Genomic DNA, 23083 nt, shown 5'->3' with positions numbered 1-23083 from the left:
TCCTGAAGCAAAGTTCTTAACCGGAAGCACTATTTCTGGGTTAGCGGAGTCTGTAACCTGAAGCGTATGTAACCTGAAGCGTATGTAACTCGAGGTACCACTGTAAGTGCTTTCCTTTCCAGGGCTTTCCCCAAGCAATCGGAGACTGGGCCTGCTGTTGCTCCGCCCATTTCAGCCCTCTTCTGGTTCTGGAAGACAAGTGAGGAGGGATCTTGTGGCAGCAGGTGGGAGAGACACCCCTGACTCTTCACCAGCCTTACTCATCTCTGCCTCTTGGCCCCCATCCTTACCTGCTTCTGGACTGCTCTCTGCCACAGACTCTCCCAGCTCACTAACCCCGGGAACTATAGCTTACTCCTCGCATTGCTACAGTTCCCACCAACACAGAACAAGAGGCAGTTCCCAGGGTTCTTGGGGAGCCGGCACAGCCAAGGTTAGGAAGGGCGCAAGGGATCTGCGATCCCCTAACCGCGCCACTGAGCCGGATTTCAGCAGCGATCCCCGGGGGCTGGTCAGCGGGGCTTGCTTCCGAGGGAGCGCGCAACGGGCTTGACAGTCTCGCGCGCCCCGCGCGAAAAGCACATCCCACTCCATTGCAACCCTGCTCTTTGGCGATCCCTGGGATCTTATTCCTCCGACTCCTCCCCCGCCTCTCCCCTCCCCTCCCCCGCCTCTCCACCCCCTCCCCTTTCCCCTGATGCTCCCACCGCCGCCCCCTTTCCTTCCTAGTTCAGCTCCGCCCAGCTCCGCATCCTCCTTCCACCGCCGCCAACCACCTCTCTCAATCTCTCTCTCTCTCTCTCTCTCTCTCTCTCTCTGCATATCGCAAAATTGTCCTTCTCCTCCTCCTCCTTTCGGATCCTTCCTCCAGCTCCCCAGCCGATCCTTCCCACCACCGCCACCCCGTTTCAAGTTGGAGGAGGGAGAGTCCGGAGGAAAGGAGACCAGAAAGGAATCAATGTTTTTGCAGCCGCCTGCAAATCCTGCGGTCAGTTTCCTGGTCCGTTTCCACGCTTTCCTTGGGGACCCTGCTTCGGCTTCCTCTCTCCGTGTTAAGATTGTTTGCAAGTTTTTCAGGGGAGGGAGAGGGTAGCTTGCGATAATAAACTGCCCCCTAGTGTTGCGCGTGTAGCTGCTGGGCTGGGCGAGGGGGCTGGGCGGGAAAGGAAGTTCCTCAAACCTGGGAAAGTCCTCCGTGCGCATAGAAACTTTGGTGATCCGTATCTGTGATCCTGCTTTTTCTGCCAACCCCCAACCGCCCCCCCCCCCGCTTCCTACAGCACAAGGAAAAAGGAAGTTTAAGAAAAAGTTTTCTCCTGTGCACGCGCACACACCTGGACTCGAGAAGAAAGGAAACAGCGGAAGGAGATGGAATAAAACGGTGCAATCTCTGGTAGGGGTTTTTTTAAATTGTTGGGCTTTTAAATCCCAGCAGTTTCTAGCTGGAAAGAGATGAGCTTGCCCTTTGCCCCGGCCTCTATTCCTTCTCACTGACTATGAGGATTGTTAAGCCAGCCTGGTCCTCTAAAGAGAAGAGGAAAAGGAAGGATCCTCCTTCATCTGGGAGAATTTAAAGAAAGACCATTATTATTATTGTTATTTCAGTGGACTGGCCGTTCGGAAAGAGGGCAAGTTGCTGTTCTTGGGGTGCTCACGAAAACTCAGACCAGATGGTACAGCGGCGAAGAAAAGTGAAGAAATAAATCCTTTGGCAAGGAAGCTCCCGGGATGGGGACTGGGCTGTGCACCAGGAGGCAAAAGGGCCTCTTGCAAACAGGATTTTGCCTAGTGGCCGTGGCCTGCCTGGCATCCGGAGCGTTCCTGTACAACCACCTCCAGCAGAAGGTGAAGTCCGCAGAAGCCTTGGCTTTGAAATACAAGCAGCAACAGGAGGTGCTTTCGGCCCAATTGCAAGGTGAGAAGGGGTCTTGGCTTGCTTCGTTTCCTGCTGGTCCGTTAGGGCAGATGGGTCCTGCCCTGCCAACCTCAGTCTGCCCTCAGCCAGGTCTCCCTGGCCTGCCTTCTTCCTTCCATCCAGTCCAGGGGGCAGCCCTGCCTGCCAGCTTCCTCCTCTTTAGGCTCAGTGGTGCCCCTTGTGGGACTCGGCAGGGAAGAGGATGGGGACGAAACTAGAATTAGTTGGCTCTGGTCCTTTCCCATCATGTGCAGCACACATGCATACAATTTAATATCTAAAGTAACTGGTCCATGCAGTCCAGGCGAACAAAGCCCGGGGGGCCTCCAGATCTACTCCTGAACATCAGCTGGGGCTGGGAGTTGGAATTCAAGAACATCTGGAGAACCACAGGCTGTCTATTTCTGGTTAGTCCTGCAGAAGCTAGTCTGAGGTCACTGGGTGCTTGATGTTGTTGTTTTTATTGTTTATTAATTCATGTGCCATTTATAGGCCAAAATGGCTTCTACAACAATAAAATACACACATAATTAAAGCATGCAATAAAACAAGTCCACATAAACCTTAAAAACACTCCTAATTTAAAATTACACAAGCCATGACAATTGCATAAAAAGCATGTCAATGAAAACGGCTAAAACAACAAGATCAGAAGTTCCAGTTCAAGGGATTGCTTTCCTAGACAGGTGTGTCTTCAGGAGCCGGCAGAATGCCAATACTGATGGGATCTCTTGCATTTCAGCAGGGAGGGTGTTCTGCAACAGTGGTGCCACCACTAAACAAGCCTGCCTCTGCATCTCAGCGAGTTGATTATCATCAGGCCATGGCAAAACTAACCAGGTCGCATTTGCTGATCATAGTGCCCTCATTGAGCAGTGGAAGGGAGCATGGTTTTTCAGGGAACCTAGTCCAGATTTATTTAAGGCTTTGCATGTAAATAGCAGAACCTTAAAACTGACTTGGTGGCTAGTAGGCAGCCAGTGCAGGTTCCTCTTTCCTGTTTTGTGTCCCACTTTATGGTGGTGCTCAGAAGTGTCTATATACATCTATGGTAGGGAACCTGTGGACCCGCAGATGTTGGACTCCACCTCCCATTAGCCACAGCCAGCAAGGCCTGTCCTTAGGATGCTGGGAGCTGTCACCCAGCAACATCTGTAGGACCACAGGTTCCCCAGCTCTGATGGACCTGGAAGCTCCATCAAATGATCATCATGCATCTGCACTGATAGTCCTGCCCTACATGGGTGTGTCTAACTGTTGGCGGTGGGTAAGCTTTGAGCTATCTAAGTTTACCACCATATTTGGTGACAAACTTGGTGCAGCTAGGTGATTTTAGATTCCAGGGTTAATAGTCTTAGGCTGCGGACAAAGGGCAGTTTATACCATTTGCCCAGCTGCTGATTTCCGCATCACACCTGAGCTTTCGCAAGACATAAAAACCGCTTCCAGAAATATAGCAGAAAGTCGCATGACTTCAGCGCTCGTTTCCAAGTTACTTTTTCCTGGAAGCAAATACCGTATTTTTTGCTCTATAAGACTCACTTTTTCCCTCCTAAAAAAGTAAGGGGAAATGTGTGTGCGTCTTATGGAGCGAATGCAGGCTGCGCAGCTATCCCAGAAGCTATCCCAGAAGCAAGAGGGATTGCTGCTTTCACTGCGCAGTGATCCCTCTTGCTGTTCTGGCTTCTGAGATTCAGAATATTTTTTTTCTTGTTTTCCTCCTACAAAAACTAGGTGCATCTTGTGGTCTGGTGCATCTTATAGAGCGAAAAATATGATAACATGGAACTGAGCACTAAACTTGGGCTCCACTCTGATGCCTTAGAGGTCATTGGTGGGTTTGGCTGCCCAGCAGGGAAACGCCAAAGGAAAACATCAGGGAAGACCAGCGAGGAGGGCGGGAAATGCCACTGGAATGACCCTGGCGCCATAGACTTCCCCTGTTATTTCTGTTCATGATACCAGACTCATTGAATGACTATTGGCCATGCCACCTGGGTGCTGATGGGAGTTGTATGCCATCCAGAACTTCTGGAGTGCACCAGGTCAGGGAAATCCAATTTAGGGGGATCGCTCATTATGGTCTTCAGGGTTTGAGAGACCAGGCCTTTTGCTGCTTGAAAAACCTGAGGTCACCAGGGATGCAGAATCACAACACAGACAACACACAGCGTTGCTGTTCTGCTGATGTCAGCTCCAGAGCTCGCCCCCTGGGATCAAAAGGCAAATAGCTTCTCCTGGCTATTAGTCTGGAAGGACCAGCTGGAGAGTTCAGGAAGGAGCTTTAAACATACCAGAAGCAGCAGCAGCACTGTTTGTTTTTCATTATCTCTTCCCTGCCTCCAACTCGCATGCAGGCATTCTTCAGAAACTTGCAGTTACTAACTCGGGGCTCATGTCCAATGGAGGGACATTCTTATTTTATAGCAAAATGTCCCCTCCTCGCTGCTCCCGGATTGACGGGTAACTGGTGGTCTCTGGGACTGGATCCAGCTGCTTGGCAGATTCCGCCCTTCCTGCCTGCCTCTTGGCTGGGTTCTCATCCAGGCCTGATCAAACGTTTGGCGACAGTTTTACTGGTGTGGGAAAGGGAAGGCGGGGATTGATTTCTGATTTCTGCAAGGAATATGCCGTATTGGCCTGAATATAAGCCGCACCCAAATATAAGCTGCACCTTTAAAATTGCCGGTGACCTTTTCTCTTCCTCGCTCTCTCCCTTCCTGGCCTTGGGGGAGAGGATGGGGGACTACGCATGGGGCAGGTGCCGCCTTGCTGCACTCCTGGCGCTGTTTGCCCCACGCTCCTGGCTGCATACCGTAAGGTTGCGAATATAAGCCACGCTTTAACTTTTCACAGTTTTAATTTGGGGAAAAAGTGAGGCTTATATTCAGGCCAATACGGTATTCCACGCTTTGCTGTTTTGGGCTTCGCAAAATGCATGCAGTGCAGGCCTAGGAGACTGGTTCCTTATTTCCCCCCCCCCCCGTTTTCAGGGTCTGCCACTTCCTTTAAAAGCAAAGCAAGGTGCTGGTCCTCATGATTCTTAATAAAGGGCAGGTATAAATAGGAACAGAGCAAGAGCTTTTGCCCAGTGCCTCTCCCCAAATCCACTCTGGGGGGGGGTTGGGAGAACCCCAGGACAGCGTATGGGGGGGAAGAGGGGGGAGATAATCCCATCAGGGGAAGCAGAAGTGCTTGTGGTAATGGAACAATTAATTTCACTGGGTCTACTCTGAGGAAGACTTAGTTGGGCAGTAGCCGGAATTTTTTTTTTTACTGTGCCTGTATCACATTGCTTATAGGCGATATTGTTTTGCTCCTGCAATGGTTTTGGGATGGGCAGGCTGTTGCGTTTCCAATCTGTGCATGTCCTGTAACTTCCTGGTGATGCCCTGTAACATTTCCCTCCCTCCCTCCCTCCCCTCTCTCTCTCTCTCTCTCTCTCTCTCTCTCTCTGTGTGTGTGTGTGTGTGTGTTGCTGTCCCGTTTTTGTTGTGCATTAGCGCAAGGGTTGAGAGCAGATGAGAGCAATGTGTGGCGGTCACATTTATTTTTTAAATATTTGTATACTGCTGTGGCATAACAAATAATATTGTAGCGCTACCGTGATAAAAAATGTAAAACCAAATGACAAAAAACCATTTAGAAAGTTAAAAACAGAAACCAATTAAACCATAGTGGAAGGACGTATTCTTAAGAGCTTGCAGAAGCCTGGCAGAAGAGAAGGGTTTTCAGCAGCAGGCCTTTGGCACAGAAGGTGCCCACTGAATTTCTTGCTAGCAGGGTATTCTACAGGACTGGGCTGCGTGTAACAGTCTGACTGAGGCGGCGTTTTTAATGACGTGTTGCAGATACACCCACCAAAAACCCAGGACCAAACAGCAGCCCGGAGAGGGACCCTTTGGTGTCCACATTTGCTAATTGGGGAGGGTTTCCTTCAGTTCCCTGGCTTCAGCAGCTCTGATTCCAACCGCCACCTTGGTGATTGTTCCTCTATTACTTTTCCCAGAATGCCTAGGGAAATGCCTCCTTCTGGGCCATTGCAGAGAAGAAAAACCCCCAAACCCAAATTCTGGCCCTTTCACCCATGCCAGATTGCTCCTTTGAAGGAAGGGCCATAGTTTAGTGACAGAGCACCTGCACTGCATGCAGAAGATGCTGGGTGGTGTAGTGGCTAGAGCGTCACATTAAGACGTGGGAGACCAGGGTTCAAGTTCCCACTAGGCCAGGTGACCTTGAGCTGGTCACTGCCTCTCAGCCTACCTTTCCTTGCAGAGTTGTTGTGGGGATTCAGTGAGGGTGGGGAGAGAACCAGACCCACCAGCTTGAGAGCCAGTGTGGTGTAGTGGTTAAGAGCAGTAGACTCGTAATCTGGTGAACCGGGTTCGCGTCTCCGCTCCTCCACATGCAGCTGTGACCTTGGGCTAGTCACACTTCTCTGAAGTCTCTCAGCCCCACTCACCTCACAGAGTGTTTGTTGTGGGGAAGGAAGGGAAAGGAGAATGTTAGCCGCTTTGAGACTCTTTCGGGTAGTGATAAAGCGGGATATCAAATCCAAACTCCTCTTCTTCCTTGGAGAAAAGGCTGGGGCAGAAAGGCAATTCGTCAATCAACCCCTGGCATCTCTAGGTAAGGCAGAGGTAAAGAGGCCCGAAAGCCTAGGGACCTGCTGCCAGCCCGTGCTGACAGTACTGAACTCCATGGGCCAAAGGTCTGGCTTGGTGTAAGACAACTTCCTGCGTTCCTTCCCAGCCCTCCATCTGATATCCAAAGGGTTTCTAAATGTTTTTCCTGCATGCTTTGCTTGGGGCCTGGCCGTGAGCTCTGGCATTCTGGCCGAGCGCCAGTTCTGGTAATTACGGCTAGAGATGCCCGCTCTGCTTTCCCAGCTGGCTACACTTTTCTAGAATAGAACTGTGGAGCAGGAGAGAGAGAGAGAGAGAGAGAGACCCTCAAAGGTCTTCTAATCCCATCGTCCAGACCAAGCTTGACGAAAAGCCCTGGCAGAGACGAGCTTGAAAAACGTTTGAGCTGCGGTTGGGGGCAAAAATCTTAGAAGCATGGAAGAAGAAAGAAGTATAAAGGGTTTCTCTCTGTGTGTGCATAAGTCACATACGGATAAAATCTCCCTTGAATAGCAAACTCGGCTGCTGAGTGCCAATCAAAACAGAGCCAAAACAGGGCTGTTGAGAAATATAAAGGGAATCTCAGCAGACTTGGGAGAAGAGTGAAATTGGTAGAGGTTCGAGACACCCTCTAACACATGACCCTTTAAAAGCAAACAGACCTAAGGGTGCAAAAAATCCCAAAACACCTCCTCAGCCTTTTAAAAAGCTCCATGAGCACTGAACATTTTAAATGCAAGCAGGGGGCAGGCAGATCTGGAGGCAGGCATGACTGGGGCACATTTAAAGCCCATGGCTTCCCCCCAAAGGATCCTGGGATTCGTACTTTAGCCATCCCAGAGAAGCAGTTCTGAGCACCCTTAACAAACTACAGCTCCCAGGATCCTTTGGGGGAGGTCACATGCTTGAAATGTATGCTGGGTTACGCAGGTACCCTGAAACAGTACCATTTATTCCAGGTCCTATCGGGCAGCATGCAAAGGATATACAGGCATATCTTAAAAGGGCTTTTAAAAATTGCAGAGGGCATTCTCCCTTCTCTCTCTCTCTCACACACACACATGCGCAAGAGGGAATGATTTTCCCCTAAGAGATTGTTCCATGACTGGGTTTAATCCCCTTCTGTCAAACTCCCTTGATCATCATTGCCGCATCTTAACAGGATGGCAACTGGCATGTGCCCCTCACTCCTGTGTGGCTCAGTGGCAGAGTGCCTGGTTTGTACGCAGAAGGTCCCAGGTTCGATCCCCTCCCACCTGAAATCCTAAAGAGGTGCTGCCAGTCAGTGCAGACAACACTACTCTGAATGAACCAAGGGTTTGACTCAATATAAGGCAGCTTCCGATGTTTCCTCGAATTTTGAATTGGTTCACTCCGGGGATAGATACATCACTCCTTTTTTTCTTTTCTGAGTGTGTAAATCAGCTCTTAGCTGGCTGGCGAAGTGTCTTCTCCCCCTCTCTTCCCTTAGAGATCACTTCCAAAATGGCAAACAGACAACAAGAGAGAGAGAGAGGAATGTTCTTAAATTCTGCGGAAAGCCTGCGGGAATGGTTATTTCTCCACGCCGAAGCCTGCTGGCACATCTGCCTTGCTGGAAACGTTAACAAAGAGAAGAAGCTCTCTCTGCAAGTTATTGCTCCTGGGGGATTTTTTAAAGAGGCGTTTTAGTAGCTGCTCGTAATGGCTGGATGGGACAGCAGCCAGCTCAGCTCATAGTTCTGCAGTTCTCTGCCTCTTGGAGCCTCCTGCCCCCTCCTCACATCCTTATTTTTGCTCTGTTCAGTTATCTGCGTTGGTGCCTAGAAAGACAGGGCAGTGTGGGGTAGTAGTCAGAGCAGGCGTGGAGTGAAAACTTCGATCCTCCAGATGTTGCTGAACTACAACTCCCATCAGCCTTCACTAGAATAGCCAATGGCCAGGGGAGATGGGAGTTGTGGTTCAGCAATGTCTGGAGGGGCAAAGGTTCCTCATACTTGGTTTAGAGCAGCCTTTCTCAACCTGTGGGTCCCCAGATGTTGTTGAACTACAACTCCCATCACCCCTAGCTAGCAAGGCCAGAGCTCAGGGATGATGGGAGTTGTAGTCCAACAACATCTGGGGACCCGCAGGTTGAGAACCGCTGGTTTAGAGTGTTGGACTAGGACCCAGGAGATCAGTCTCAGATCCCCAGTCCAGCGGGGTGGTGTGGGGCCTGTCACTGACTCTGAGCCTAGTCAACCTCACAGGGAGCTGTGATGATAAGAGGGTGATTCTGAGTATAGGGCTGCCATATGTCCGGGATTTCCCAGACATATCCAGGATTCGTCCATCGTAAATAGCGTCCAGGCGGAATTTTCGAAAATCAGAAAACCTGGGCACATGGCAGCCACCCATGTTGGAAGTGTCGATTTTTTGCTGAATTTCCTTAAAACTAGCTTAAAAACTTTGCCCCCAAAAAGCTCAACAACATTTCCAGATTTTTTACTTCTTGAAATATGGCAACCCTATCTTGAGTAGGTCTAGCATTAGCTACCACCCCTAGCAATTGACAAAGCCCGTTGGGAATTGAGTCCAGCCAATTCCCTCTGCCTTGGATCTATCTATTACTGCTGTGATGGTGAATCCGTGGACTGATAGATGTTGCTAGAAGTCATTTCCCATCAGCCTCAGCCAGCCTGGCCAGTAGTTAGGGTTGATGGAAGTTGTAGTCCAGAGGTCTGCAGGCAGAGAGGATGGGCTATATTTTATTTCTAATAGGTTTTGTAAATTTCCAAGTTATGCATATTATTTAAGCCCCCTCCTGTTATCGTGTTTTCCGTTTGCAAGCTAATATACACATCGCTTATATTAGGGGAATAATACTTCCCAGCAGTCAAATCATCATCTTTTTCCAGATAATTTTCCTACCATCAATGTCATATTCTTTATGTAATTTAAACCAGGGGTTTGGGGACTTGTTTGGCCCAAAGGGTCAGATCTTTATCTCCCCATGCCATGGGCCAACTTTGGCGACTCGGCTGGCCCCCACCTCTCAACCATCATCTCATGTCATAATGATGCTGGCTGACTGAGAGTTGGGCAGTCCCCGCCCCCCGGTCAAAGTTGACCGGGGGGGGGGGGGCGGGTTAGTGAAGCACCACATAGGAGGATTGAACTTTGCACTCACAAGCTGACAAGCAGAGGGTTCAATCCTGCTGGCTCAAGGGGTCTGCTTCATTGGCACATTCAGCTGTATTGAACAGTATTATTATTATTATTATCCCTCCCATCTGGGCGGCTTCCAACATAATAATAATAATAATAATAATAATAATAATAGTGATAGTGATAGTGATAGTGATAAAAGATCAAACATTAAAAACTTCCCTAAACAGGGCTGCCTTCAGATGTCTTCTAAAAGTCAGATAGTTGTTTATTTCCTTGACATCTCATGGGAGGGTCTTCCAGAGGGCGGGCATCACTACTGAGAAGGCCCTCTGCCTGGTTCCCTGTAACCTCACTTCTCTTAGGGAGGGAACCACCAGAGGGCCCTCGGAGCTGGACCTCAGTGTCCGGGCAAAATGATAGGGGTGGAGATGCTCCATTAGGTATACTGGGCCAAGACTGTTTACGGCTTTAAAGGTCAGCACTAACACTTTGACTTGTGCTCAGAAACATACTGGGAGCCAATGTAGGTCTTTCAGGACCAGTGTTATATGGTCTCAGCAGGCACTCCCAGTCACCAGTCTAGCTGCCGCATTCTGGATTAGTTGTAGTTTCCAGGTCACCTTCAAAGGTAGCCCCACTTAGAGCGCATTGCAGTAGTCCAAGTGGGAAATAACCAGAGCATGTACCACTCTGGTCAGAGACAGTCCACAGGCAGATAGGGTCTCAGCCTGCGTACCAGGTGGAGCTGGTAGACAGCTGCCCTGGACACAGAATTGACCTGTGCCTCTATGGACTGCTGTGAGTCCAAGATGACTCCCAGGCTGCGCACCTGGTCCTTCAGAGGCACAGTTACCCCCTTCAGGACCAGGGAGTCCTCCACACCTGCCCACCCCAGCAGTATTGAACTCCACCAAGGGGATGCACAGGCAGGTGTGGTTTGAGGAAACTGGTCTCCAGGCTGTAGGTTTACCACCTGCTAGCCCCAAAAGCCACTGTCAGCGAACTATTACCCTCCTCTTCTGCATTGGATTAGGGTTCTGTTGCCGGAAAGATCATCTTGGATAAACCGGCTAACTAAACAGACAATGTCATCACTGTGCCTTTTCAAGATCTAGCCTAGAACTGCTCCAAAACTTCTCAGCTTACACCCACCCCAGTTAAAAGCAAAAATATATTTTGGAGCTTCAGCCTTCCATGGAGAATATGTGGTAACAACAACCTCCTGCTGCATTTCACCACCTGCGGTTACAGTGGGAAATTTCAGGTGTAGCTGTGGATCCTGCCCACTATGTTTTAATCTAGTGGAAGGGAGCGATGGGCTCAGACCTTGGCTTCTCCTAGTGTTCCTCTCTATCCTTGTGGCTTCCTTCAGTCCAAGAGTCTTAACTCTAAACTAACAAGAGTGTTTGTTGCACCAAATATTATAGAGGCCGAAATTTCTCATAAGAGTTAATTCCTCAGAATTCCCCCCCCCCCCCGACTTTTCAAAATTTAAACACCCTTTGCACATTTCACTGACCCTCACCCAAATGTCTGTGGCTCTATTTATTTTTTTAAAAGCTGTACATAGAAGAGAATACTCTGAGGGGAAACCCTGGGAGTGATTTCAGCTTAGCTTTAGAGTCTAACTATCTTTACATTGAAGGAGAGTTTGTGAGATCCAGAGAGGAGAGTGAAAGGCAGTCGGTCAGTTATATCATGCGGACGGTTCGTTGGGCGTAAGAAATCTTTAGTGTGAGCTGGGATAAATTCTCAGAGGACTTGTTCATATCCTGTCACGTTGGGCCTGGCGAGACTCTGTGGTATGCGGCTCAAAATACACCCTTCCGTACAAGGCAGGTCCGTTCTGAGGCACCTCTGAGGGGGTAGAAACAAATATATACCTCTCTCCTATTTGGGGCGCAGATAGGTGGACAGATAGAAAAAGGACAGTGGTGATTCCCCACCCTCAAATCCTAGAGGGTGACATTACAGAACGTGCCCTCAGGCACACGTGAAATTGGTGGGATATGCATGTGTGGTGGAATGCAAAAAAGCCACAGAATTTGGCTGCGATAAAGACAGCTTCCTGAGAATCTCAGCTTCCGCATTATAAACGGCACAGGTTCCTAGTCCTTAGCGTGCTGCTGCTTCCGCTTTGTGCCTGCCCTTCGTACCTGTTCCCTTCAATCATGTATATATGCCTTCCCTGGTCCTGTTTTGCAACCCAAAATAAGCATCTCCCTTGTTGCCACTTTGAACCCCAGAATACGGGTGCAAGTGCAGTGTATAGCTGTCAGTTGGATCACCACAGAAATGCGTCCGCCTCTCCCCCATGTAACTTAGTCCAGAACAGAGCTCTGTGTCTTATCGCCCAAATCCATAGAGGCTTCATCAGAGAACGAGATCCTTGGGCTTGGCATTTCCCCACCCCCCTCACCAAAAAGCCTGCTGCTCGGTAGGGTTCCAAGTGCCTTTAAAAGTGCATTAAAAGTCATTGTTAAACATCCATGAAGGTTGAAAGGGATGCCTGGAGGTCCTTTTCACTCAGCAGCGAGAAATCAACTGGAGCCTTGTACTTGTTCTTTCTTGATCAAAGAAAGAAAGAAAAAAGGAGAGGGAGAGAGAAGGAACTCATCTGTCACATCAAATGCAGATTTTAAACTATTTTTGTTCATATTTTGCCCTCCCTTCCTTTGGCATGCTAGGTTTGGCTTGTTTGCCTCCATCACGCTGAGTGTTCTTGTATTTCCTGGGCCTCTGGCTGTGATTTTTGTGGGGTGGGGGGGCAGGGGGCAGGTGGGGGGCAGGGAGACACACAAATGTCCTTGCCTTGAGACATTTATGACCTGAAAGAATGCCATTTTGGTTGGATGTGTCGTGAGCAACGCTTATTCCTCCCCACCCTCCCCTCTTTAAAGGAATAAATAAATATATTGTTTCGCTCTTTCTTTGGATGGCAGGAAGATCAGGGCAGCCTTTGAATATGGGGACCCTCCAGAATGACCCCGTACCCCAGTGTGTTGGCTGCAATGTGTAATAGCCGCAACAATAGTGCATCAGCGATTGATTTATACCAGGCCGTCCGCACGTCATTCTGCTCTATTAGTTGTTCTGCTGTGCTTTCCCAGTGTTACCACATGAGGGGCAACTTTAGAGCTATAATGCAACAAAATCGGGATGGAAAAATAAAACAAGGAACATTTACAACGTTTACAGACTAGAAGCAAAGGGAAGGTTATCCACGATCTCAGGAACCGCCACGCAAAAATACGGTTACGATATCCCAGTGAGTTGTCAAATGCCTAGTTAACAAACAACTACAGTGGTACCTCTGGTTACATACTTAATTCGTTCTGGAGGTCCGTTCTTAACCTGAAACTGTTCTTAACCTGAAGCACCACTTTAGCTAATGGGGCCTCCTGCTGCTGCAGCGCCGCCGGAGCACAATTTCTGTTCTCATCCTGAAGCAAAGTTCTTAACCCGAGGTACTATTTCTGGGTTAGGGGTGTCTGTAACCTGAAGCGTATGTAACCCGAGGTACCACTGTATTTAAAATATATAGTAGATAAAGTGGGGGAAATGGCAGGATAAATAACACAGAGACACCAAGCAGGCTTGTTCTATTTGCATCCTTTATGCTGACAACCTGAGCTTGGCACAGAACCCAGGTTTATTTATTTGTTTTTAAATCCTCGTCTGAAAATCACTTGGGTAGAGGGCGGGTGTTGCGAAGTTTTGCTGCTTCATATTAGTTTTTTCTTTCCTTCTCCTTCTCTCCTCCTCAGTTGTTTACGAACACAGATCACGGCTAGAACGATCCTTGCAGAAAGAACGAGGGGAACACAAGAAAACAAAAGAAGGTAAGGTTGTGGGTTTTTTGCCTGAAGTAAATTCGAAGAGGCGTTTGCTCAAAACAGCAGAATACGCTGCTTTGGAAAGGGCCTTTTCAGTGGCTGCTCCCAAACGTTGGAACTCCTCCCTCAGGAAGCTAGATTGGCTCCCTCCTTGTCTTTCCGCCGGCAGGTGAAGAGTCTTCTTGTTCCAACAGGCTTTGGGGAACTGCCTGCTTTTAATGAAAGGCTTGGCACTGTTTTTATTGTAATTATCAGTATGGTTCTAATAGATGTGTGTGTGTGTGTGTGTGTGTGTGTGTGTGTGTTTTAATTCAATCAGTGGTTAATTGTTTTTTAAGTGAAAATCTGAAAAAAATTGTTGAGGGTTTTTTTTGGGAAGAAAATTACATTTCCCGGACATATGGCAGCCCTAGCAAAATGGATGCTGTAGCACTAAGCTATGAGCCTTGTCAGGAACATGGATGCTACCCATGCTGAGTCTGACCATTGTCCCATGCTAAGGTTTCCTCTTGTCCTGTATAATACAGGATTGTCCCGTGTTTCAATGTAAAATGCTATGTCCTATATTGATTCAGTACAGGACACAGTTTGTCCTGTATTTCCGTTTTGCTGATTCTCTCTCTCTGTCTCTCTCCCATACCTTCCAACACTTTGAAGTAAAAATCCAGGACGCCATCTTGCCGTTTTTGCCGTGAGAGCAAGGTGGCCATTTTGGTTGTCATGAGCATCTCACTTCCTCAATCCAAAAAAGCACTTTTTCACACACAGCACCCCCAAATGCATGTTTGGGGGCACTGCATGAAATTGCAGCCCTGAAAATTTTGGGGGAGGGGGAATTTCACCGCGAAATCGTGTGAGATCGTGGCAACCAAAATGGCCACCGTGCTCTCACGATAAAAAACAGGATGTCCTGTTTTTCCCCCACTGTTAAGTTGTGGGCGAACATATCAGACGACACAGCGATTCTTCCAAAGCAGCTCTTTATTTGTAAGCTGGAACAGAACTGAACTGAGGAGCTCAGTCAGCCTGCTTATATAGAGCTCCACTAGAATGCAACAGTAACCATTTTCTGTAACTAGCCAATCACTGAACGTCACTTTCGATCCTTCATTTGCATACAAACTATCCAATCACTGAATGTCACTTTCGATCCTTCATTTGCATAACTATCTACAGTATCCCCCTGCTGGCCCAGGGTGAGAACTTCAGTACATAACACCCACCCTGTCCTGTATTTTGCCAGACCAAAGTTGGCAACCCATCTAGCTCAGTATTCTCCGCACAGACAGGCAGCAGGGTGCCGGGCAGCAGACATTCCTTACTTGGAGGTGGCGGGGATCAAACCTGGAATCTCCTGCGTGCAGTTCAAAGGCTGGATCACTGAGCTCTACCATCATTTCCTCTGTTGCAGCCTTCATTCCCAAACCTCTGGGGTTTTGTGCTGGTGCCCCAGCGCTCAGCCGCATTGCCCTGCTAGAAAATAAATAAGCATTTATTAAAAGGCTGACTCGACTCTTGTGTCTCAGAGCTTTTGCAAAAGATCAATATAGCAGTTGTTCTTCTTGGGAGTGTTTCTGAGAGGGCTGCAAGTGATCTCTAATTATCTTGGATAAAGATGTGGCCTTCTGTGCCATGTGCGCTGGGTGGCTAATCACCACTTGACGACTGGAGAAGAAGTTGCGAAGGATTTTTGGTTGTAATTGAGGGGTTTTAGACAGCATCCCGGGCCATCCCAGCATCCCGGGCCATCAGATTATACAGCATTGTATAGTGTTATTCTTCTTCTTAGACATCCCTTACCATCGGTTAGGCTGCCTAATATATATGTGTGTTTGCTGTGTGTGTGAGTACAAACAATTGTTGTTATTGTCAGCAACACAGAGTGTTTCCACTGGTGCTCCTTTCAGACACGGGTTCCACTTTGAATTCTTTTCTGAAATACGATGGAAGATAGGCTTCTGCGTTTTTAAACTTTGGATTTCTAGTTAGTTGCTTTTCCAGGGATTTCATTTTAAAAAAATATTTAATAGTGGGCACATTCCTTCCTATTAGGTTCACAAGCTTTTAAACAGCTTCCTCCTTCAAATGTAAACCAGATTCTAGTAAATTCCGTCTCACTAATTTCCCTGGTTGTTCTCCCTCTTATCCCCCTTTTAGATTTTTTAGTTTACAAGTTAGAAGCTCAAGAAGCCCTCAACAAAGAAAAGGTGGGTGAAATTAGAATCCTCTCTTGGTGTGAGAGGGAGGTGGGGTGGGAAGGGGTAGAAGGGGATGAGAGGGAGGAAAAGGGAGGGGGGGAGAGAGGGGTAAAAAGGGGGAAGGAGAGGGAAGGGAAGGGAAGGGAAGAAAAAGAGGGGGTGAGAGAGGGGAAGGGAGAGACAGGGTGGAGACAGAAGGGATGAGAGAGGGTTGGGGGAATAAGAGAGGGAGGGTGAAAGGGAGGGGGAAGGGGGCACACACATACAAAGGAGTAATATCCTTTATCAATATGATTGATCCTTTAAAAATAATATTTACTATCCTTTATTAATAATATTCACTGTACATGGAAACGCCATTTACCTTCCCACCCGAGCGGTACCTATTTATCTACTTGTACTTTGACGTGCTTTCAAACTGCTAGGTTGACAGGAGCAGGGACTGAGCAACGGGAGCTCTCCCCGCTGCGGGGATTCGAACCGCCAACCTTCTGATCTAATGGTCAGGGGTCCCTTTACCTTTACCTTTACCTTTATTATGGTTTTAATTTTTACTTTTGTTAGCCTCCCTGATCCCAGCTCTGGCCGGGGAGGGTGGGGTATAAATAAAATTTATTATTATTATTATTATTATTATTATTATTATTATTATTATTGACTGCTTTCGGTCATTTTGGTTACTGACAGTTGCGCTTGTCACTTTTTCCTTGCAGCAAGATTCCATGAACAGATATGGAGCCCTGAGCTCACAGCATAAGATCCTGAAGGTAAAGGGACCCTGCTTCTTTTTGGCACAGGAATCTCAGCCATTTCTAGGGGTGGGGGAACCTGCCGCCCTCCAGACGACAACTCCATCATCTCTAAGCATTGCATTCCCACGCTCCTCTCTAACACTACTACTACTAATAATAGTGGAGTATGGTGGAAGCATCACAGAATGATGTGGAATGTTGTCTGGATGGTCTGGTATTAATCCACTGTTACTGTGTAAATGGCATGTGGCAGAATTTATCCACTCAAAAAGAACAACCCACTCTAGAGCGGTCCCTACGTACTCTGGGGAGGGTGTCCAGAATGACTGCTTGAGAAACTGGCCCTAACATTTGTACACAAAGGTCTCGCTATCCAAACACAACATGCTCTCAGGAAGTTGTTTGTTAGGCTCGTGTCTGCATAATGAATTGCCGATTTACATTGATTCCTATGGGGAATATTTTAATGCGTTTCCAGCCACAGAATTTTGACCCCAAAAGACCACACAAAAACCTTGAAACCTTGCAAAAGGCAAACAAGGAAGGGGAAAAAATGCTCTCTTATTTGACCAGTCTCTCCTGCTTCCTCCCTTCTAAGTCTTATGATTATATAATTCAGTGCCTATTTATGTGTTTGTTTAGGCAAGGCTATCCAGGCCTGTAAAAGTTACTTATATGTATTTATTTTAGCTACTGTTGATTTTAACCATCTTTTGGATGTTCAAAAATGCCTTTATTATTTTACTTTTTAAATCAAACATTTTAATGTTTCATGTGATATTTTTTAGAAACGGCTTAGAGCTTTTCTTACAATCATGCGGCACACACACACAAAATATAGTTTAAATAATCTTCAGTGGGTCTATTTTGAGTAGTATTGGATGCAAGCTTTAGATTCTGTAGGATAAACCAGGTCCCCATTGTGGCTATTGGTACACATTTAGCAGGATTTAGGATTGTTTAGCAGGATTTATTATTGTTGTTAAATTTTGTTAATTTATAATTTTATTGTTTTATCTTTTTTGTAAACCACTTTTTTTTTTACAAAAGCACTGTATATGTTTTAAATAAATAAATAATAGAAACAAAAATCAATGAAATCCTCTAAGTGGTTTGCGCAAAATCATATAAAAGACTCATTTAAAAACACCGATAAAATAAAAACTTTAAAAACAAACAAACATAAAAAATCCGCTTGAAAGGACAAAAGCTCAGTGAAACTCCAAACATGAACATTTCCCAGTGTGTTTTTTTTAAAAAACCTCACACACAAGGTTTAAAAAGCCTGAGAGAGGGAGAGGTGGAAAAAAGTCTGTCTTTGTTAGTTTCCTTCTGGGTCACTTAACCCAGATTTGTTATGCTTTCACTGTTAATAGATTCTGAGTACACACTCTTTAATTTGGACTTTTACAACGCATTAATTGGCTACAGAGATTCTAGTTCCTTTTTTTTTTTTTAAGTAACAATGTAAGACTGAAAATGGTGGGGGTGATTTTTTACCTGCCCTTCATCGCAAAGCCCCAGGGAGGATTGCAACAATATAAAAAAATACAATATTAAGATGTGTTAAAACAAAAGAGTATCATTATTATTATTATTATCGCCTTTAATATATTAGTTGCCTTCCAAACCACTGCCTCAAGGAGACTTACCTGTAACAAAACTAAAAACACAAAAACAGCAAATATGTTTAAAGCAAGACTGACAAGTGGAAAATCGTGGTGAAGACCCCATTATTCAGCCGGGGAATACTTCGATTGTTTCCGGAATAGCTCAGCCTTTCTTTCTACGACTGAACTGAGAACCCCCATGTGAGTTTATAGCCCTGTCTTTCTCTGCCCTTTCCCAAGCTAGGGACCTCTAAAAAAACACCGGGGGAAACCCTTTCGCACGGTGCCACTGACCCAGAATTCACCTCCTTCGGTGTTCCCATAGTAACTTGCAGCGATCGTGCTCTGCTTGGCTTGGCAGCACCAATTATATATGTAGATCGATGGGTGCTCAGGTGAACCCCTGGCCCCTTATAGACAATGGCTAATTCTTCACAGCCACCCCAGTTTTTGAGGCTAGCTGGGCAGGGTTGGGAGAGGGAATGCTTGGGAGAAGAGAAGGGAAGAAATGGTGGCAGCGGGAAGGAACTGCTGTCTTCCAAGGCTGCCATATCACTGAGTCTTGCCTAATGGTCCCAGTAGTCTGGATGACGGTACAGTATGTCTTTCTGACCTAGGAATAAGCCTTGTTAAACTCCGTGGTGTCTGGGGAGAAAACCAGCATAGGACCCTACTATAAAAGTTTACCCTCGTTGGTACAAATGAAGCTCCCACTGCAGTTAATCAACTTGAATCTTATCAATCAGTCAACTTGAATCTATCAGTCAGTCAACTTAAAAGCTGCTGTTGTTGAGAAGGCTTATCAGCCAGTTAAAAATCAAACAACTGATAGTGATTGAATCTGAATAAATCACTTTGGCCAACTTGACGTACAAACTGCGTGATAAGGACAACTGTGACTTCAAGGAAGAATGGGAACTTTTTACAAATTACTTAAAAAGACAACAAAATGATCTGGACTCCTTGGCAGGTTTTGAATAAACATCCACAAATTTATTAGTTGAACACATGGTAGATAAGGCAAGGATATGTACAATTTTATAACATGCAGAGAACAATATCTGCAAAGAAACCAAAGAGGGGAGCTGAGGGAAGTCCTGGGGGGGGGGGAGAGGGAGGGATGGGGGGGAGGTGGAAAATAATGTAATTGATTATTTAGACTGATAATTTGTTACGCTGAAATTGTTTAATAATTTTTTTTTAAAAAAAAGAATCTGAACAAATCACAACACAGCTTTAAGCCCTAATGTGATTAGAGAGCCTTTGGAGGTAAAATTAGAAACGTACAAGTGGGAGCTGCCACAAAATGTTGCAGCACGGAGTATTCCAGTTCAGGACACTCCATTCCATTCCGGCCTTTCCTGATTTCCTCTTTCTTTTCTTGCCACCTGCCTGTCAGCCTTCTGTGGCCACTGACCCTGTTCACTCCTTACCAGATATGAGTCCCCACAACCTTGAGGATCTTACTGTATTCCTACAAACCTTGGGGTTTCTTCCAAACCTAAGGATTCCTACTATATATATGGCATGGATGGTACCATTTTGACTGTATGAGTGCTTTGAGAGTTTTGTTTACAATCAAGTGGCACGTACATTTTAATGAAACAAACAAACCATTGGCACTCATTTCTGGACACTGTAGACAGAGGGACTGATTCCTTGTTATTGATTTGGAAAGGTTCCGAATGGGGGAAGACGTGAGTGCGTCACACAGGAGTCTCTTGTCCTGCTGCTCCTACCCTGTCTCAGTTCTATTTTTTATTTTTCCTTGGATTAGAATCAGCACGAAGATGTCAAGAAGCAGCTTCTTGACCTGCAGATGCAACACAACGGGCTGAAACTGGAACACCGCAAGATAACAGAGACCCACAACCAGAAATACTCCCAGCTGCAGAGGGAGAAGGAAAGCGAGGTGGGAGGTTTGCAAGGTGAGTGCAGGATCTTGCATTCGCAGAGAGGATGGGAGAAGTCAGCAGCAGAGATTTGGGTCTCCTCCTTTGACCCCAGAGATAGGGTCATCCACCCACTCGCCCCATCACCCCTTTCCCATCATCAAGGGCCGTCTTCAGATGCCACACAATAGCTCTTCTGTTAGTGTGGTAGCATGCGGGTGGCGTTGTGCGTTAAACCACAGAGCCTAGGACTTGCTGATCAGAAGGTCGGCGGTTCGAATCCCTGCGACGGGGTGAGCTCCCGTTGCTCGGTCCCTGCTCCTGCCAACCTAGCAGATCAAAAGCACATCAAAGTGCAAGTAGATAAATAGGTACCGCTCTGGCGGGAAGGTAAATGGCGTTTCCGTGCGCTGCTCTGGTTCGTCAGAAGCGGCTTAGTCCTGCTGGCCACATGACCCGGAAGCTGTACGCCAGCTCCCTCGGCCAATAAAACGAGATGAGCGCCGCAAACCAAGAGTCGGCCACAACTGAACCTAATGGTCAGAGGTCCCTTTACCTTTACTTACACTTTGGAACTCCCTGCCTATTGACACCTGGCAGGTTCCTTCATTGTATTCTGCATTGGGCAGGACTGGATGACCTCTTTCAACTTCAGTTTCTAAGGCAGCTACAGCCATTCTCAGATTGGGAAAGCTTGACCACGATTGTCCATACCTTGGTGATCTCACAAGCTGGAGTACTGCAATCCACTCTGCGTAGGGCTATCCCTGATCTGGTTGCAGCTGATGCAGAAGATGACGGCTATAGGTCACTTGTGGGAATTGCATATAATGCCTTGCTTACAGGACTCGCACTGGCTGCCCATTTGCTGCTGGGCCAAATTCAAGGCGTTAGTACTAACAAGCGAGTTCCTATTTAGCTCAGGACCACCTTGCTTGAGAGACCACCTTATCGTTTATACACACAGTAGCTGCGAGAGCTTCTCCAGCAAGGCCTCCGAAGTCCATCTGAAATAACCTGGAGCAGGGCTTTTAGCTGACCTTCTTCTGCAGAATAGCATCCCTGTCAAAATACAACAGGTGTCCACTCTCTGCACTTTTCCAGAAACAGTTGAACTTGTTTTTGCTCCAGCAGGCTTTCCCGACTGAATAAACAAGTCTTTGCCACGAGTGTCCATCTGTTAGGATTTTTCTTTTAAATGTACCTGTTGCTTTTGTGTTTTTAGCTATTTTATGCATAAATTGCCTTGAGAAGGTGATTGATAAATCAACTGCCATAACTGCAACTCTGCAGTTAGCTTGGAAACCTAAATACAGTGCTACTTCAGGTTAAGAACTTAACTTGTTCTGGAGGTCTGTTCTTAACCTGAAACTGTTCTTAACCTGAAGCACCACTTTAGCTAATGGGGCCTCCCACTGTCGTTTCGCCGCTGTGGCGCGATTTCTGTTCTTATCCTGAAGCAAAGTTCTTAACCTGAGGTACTATTTCTGGGTTAGCAGAGTCTGTAACCTGAAGCGTTTGTAACCTAAAGTGTCTGTAACCCGAGGTACCACTGTATTGTTATTTAAATGGAGCAACGTGCGATTATTGTCATTTATCTCCCCCCCGCTTGCAGATACAGTTTACAAGCTCAGGGAGGAGAGCAAGTTGCTTCGCAAAGCCCACCAGGATGTTCACTCACAGCTTCTCAGTGCTCAGGTAGGCTCTGGGGATGGGCAGTGCGGTGTAGTGGTTAGAGTACTGGACCAGGCTGTGAGCAGGAAGGGTTCAAATCCCCACTTGGCCATGAAGCTCAGTGAGTAACCTTGAACTGCTCACTGTCTCTCACTCTAACCTACCTCACTGGGCCGTTGTGAGTATAAAATGGGGAGGGAGAAAGCAATGCACACCATCTTGCTCCCCTTGGAGGAAAAGCTGGGATAAACCCTAGGTGGAATATACATATTCACTCAGTGATTCATAGCACTCAGCCACAGTGGCCTCCCTGACATTATTACCGCCTCTCTCATTGTGAAGACGGTGCCCCATCTTTTGGAATTTTTTCGAAGGTGAAGTGTTCATACCAGTCACCAGTGACTGTAAACTGCCCTCTTCGCCTTTTTTCCTGATGGCACCAGGGGGGAAAATTGGGAAGAGGGGAAGAGAAGAGGCAAAGTATATTTCTAGGTGTGCTGGAAAGAAAATAACAGCATATGTTAAGTACAGGTGTTTAGAAATGTGGGGGGCAAAGGAGGCATGACTCTCTGTTTACCCCCTGCCATCCCCGTTGCTGCTCAGCATCTTGTGAAGTTGATGAATTGAATTCATATTCTGGCCTTGTTGGGAGCCCATTGGGAGCTGTCCGGGGTCCTGATTCCTGCCCTGATCGACCTGCCCAGAAGAGCCTCAGCTAAAAACGTCCTCACTGGAGAGAAACGGATGGTCTCTTCTGTCCAAAAGCGATTGTTCTAACTCCTTTGGGGCCCTTTCTCCTTTGGTCTGCCTCCAGGTCCAGATGGAAGAGTTCAGGCAGCTGAAGGAGACCCTTCAAAAGATGCCGAGCTTTAAGGAAGTGCTTGGGGCCAAAGCGCAGCTGAAGAATGAGCAGCCCCCAGGACCAGGACTTGGCATGTTGCAGATTGTTAGGCCAAAGGTAGGATGTCTCAATGTCCCTCTCCCTCCTCTCTCACTTTCCAGACCTTAGACCCAGGGGAAAGAGCTTCACACTTGAGTAGGGTAGTGGTAATAATAATAATAATAATAATAATAATAATAATAATAATAATAATATATTTATACCCCTCCCATTTGGCTGGGTTTCCCCAGCCACTCTGGGCAGCTCCCAACAGAATACTAAAAACACGATCAAACATCAAACATTGAAAACTTCCCTAAAAAGGGCTGCCTTCAGATGTCTTCTAAAAGTCGGATACAGTGGTACCTCGGGTTAAGTACTTAATTCGTTCCGGAGATCTGTTCTTAACCTGAAACTGTTCTTAACCTGAAGCACCACTTTAGCTAATGGGGCCTCCTGCTGCCGCCATGCCACCGGAGCACAATTTCTGTTCTCATCCTGAAGCAAAGTTCTTAACCCGAGGTACTGTTTCTGGGTATCGGAGTCTGTAACCTGAAGCGTATGTAACTCGA

At 47.0% G+C, this 23083-nt stretch overlaps 1 protein-coding gene across 3 annotated transcripts in view; it reads left to right on the top strand.

Moving 5' to 3' along the window:
- The first annotated feature begins 678 nt into the window (after positions 1–678).
- LOC310769403 (uncharacterized protein) overlaps positions 679–23083 on the top strand; it is a 41596-nt gene continuing 19191 nt past the window's right edge. Inside the window, exons 1-8 of one of the 3 annotated variants that reach the window (XM_083628722.1) lie at positions 679–988; positions 1281–1915; positions 13437–13511; positions 15663–15712; positions 16417–16470; positions 19843–19993; positions 21573–21655; positions 22446–22589. In XM_083628722.1, the coding sequence (XP_083484848.1) occupies positions 1729–1915; positions 13437–13511; positions 15663–15712; positions 16417–16470; positions 19843–19993; positions 21573–21655; positions 22446–22589 (744 nt within the window). In that variant the 5' untranslated portion in view covers positions 679–988; positions 1281–1728. Of the gene's footprint in view, positions 989–1206; positions 1916–12033; positions 12938–13436; positions 13512–15662; positions 15713–16416; positions 16471–19842; positions 19994–21572; positions 21656–22445; positions 22590–23083 lie in introns of those variants that run through there. The other 2 variants (XM_083628723.1, XM_083628724.1) reach the window with 2 other exon arrangements.

The sequence above is a fragment of the Podarcis filfolensis genome, assembly GCF_964270895.1.
Source record: "Podarcis filfolensis genome assembly, chromosome: 8".
Lineage (NCBI taxonomy): Eukaryota > Metazoa > Chordata > Lepidosauria > Squamata > Lacertidae > Podarcis > Podarcis filfolensis.
This window is presented reverse-complemented; position numbering and strand designations above follow the sequence as displayed.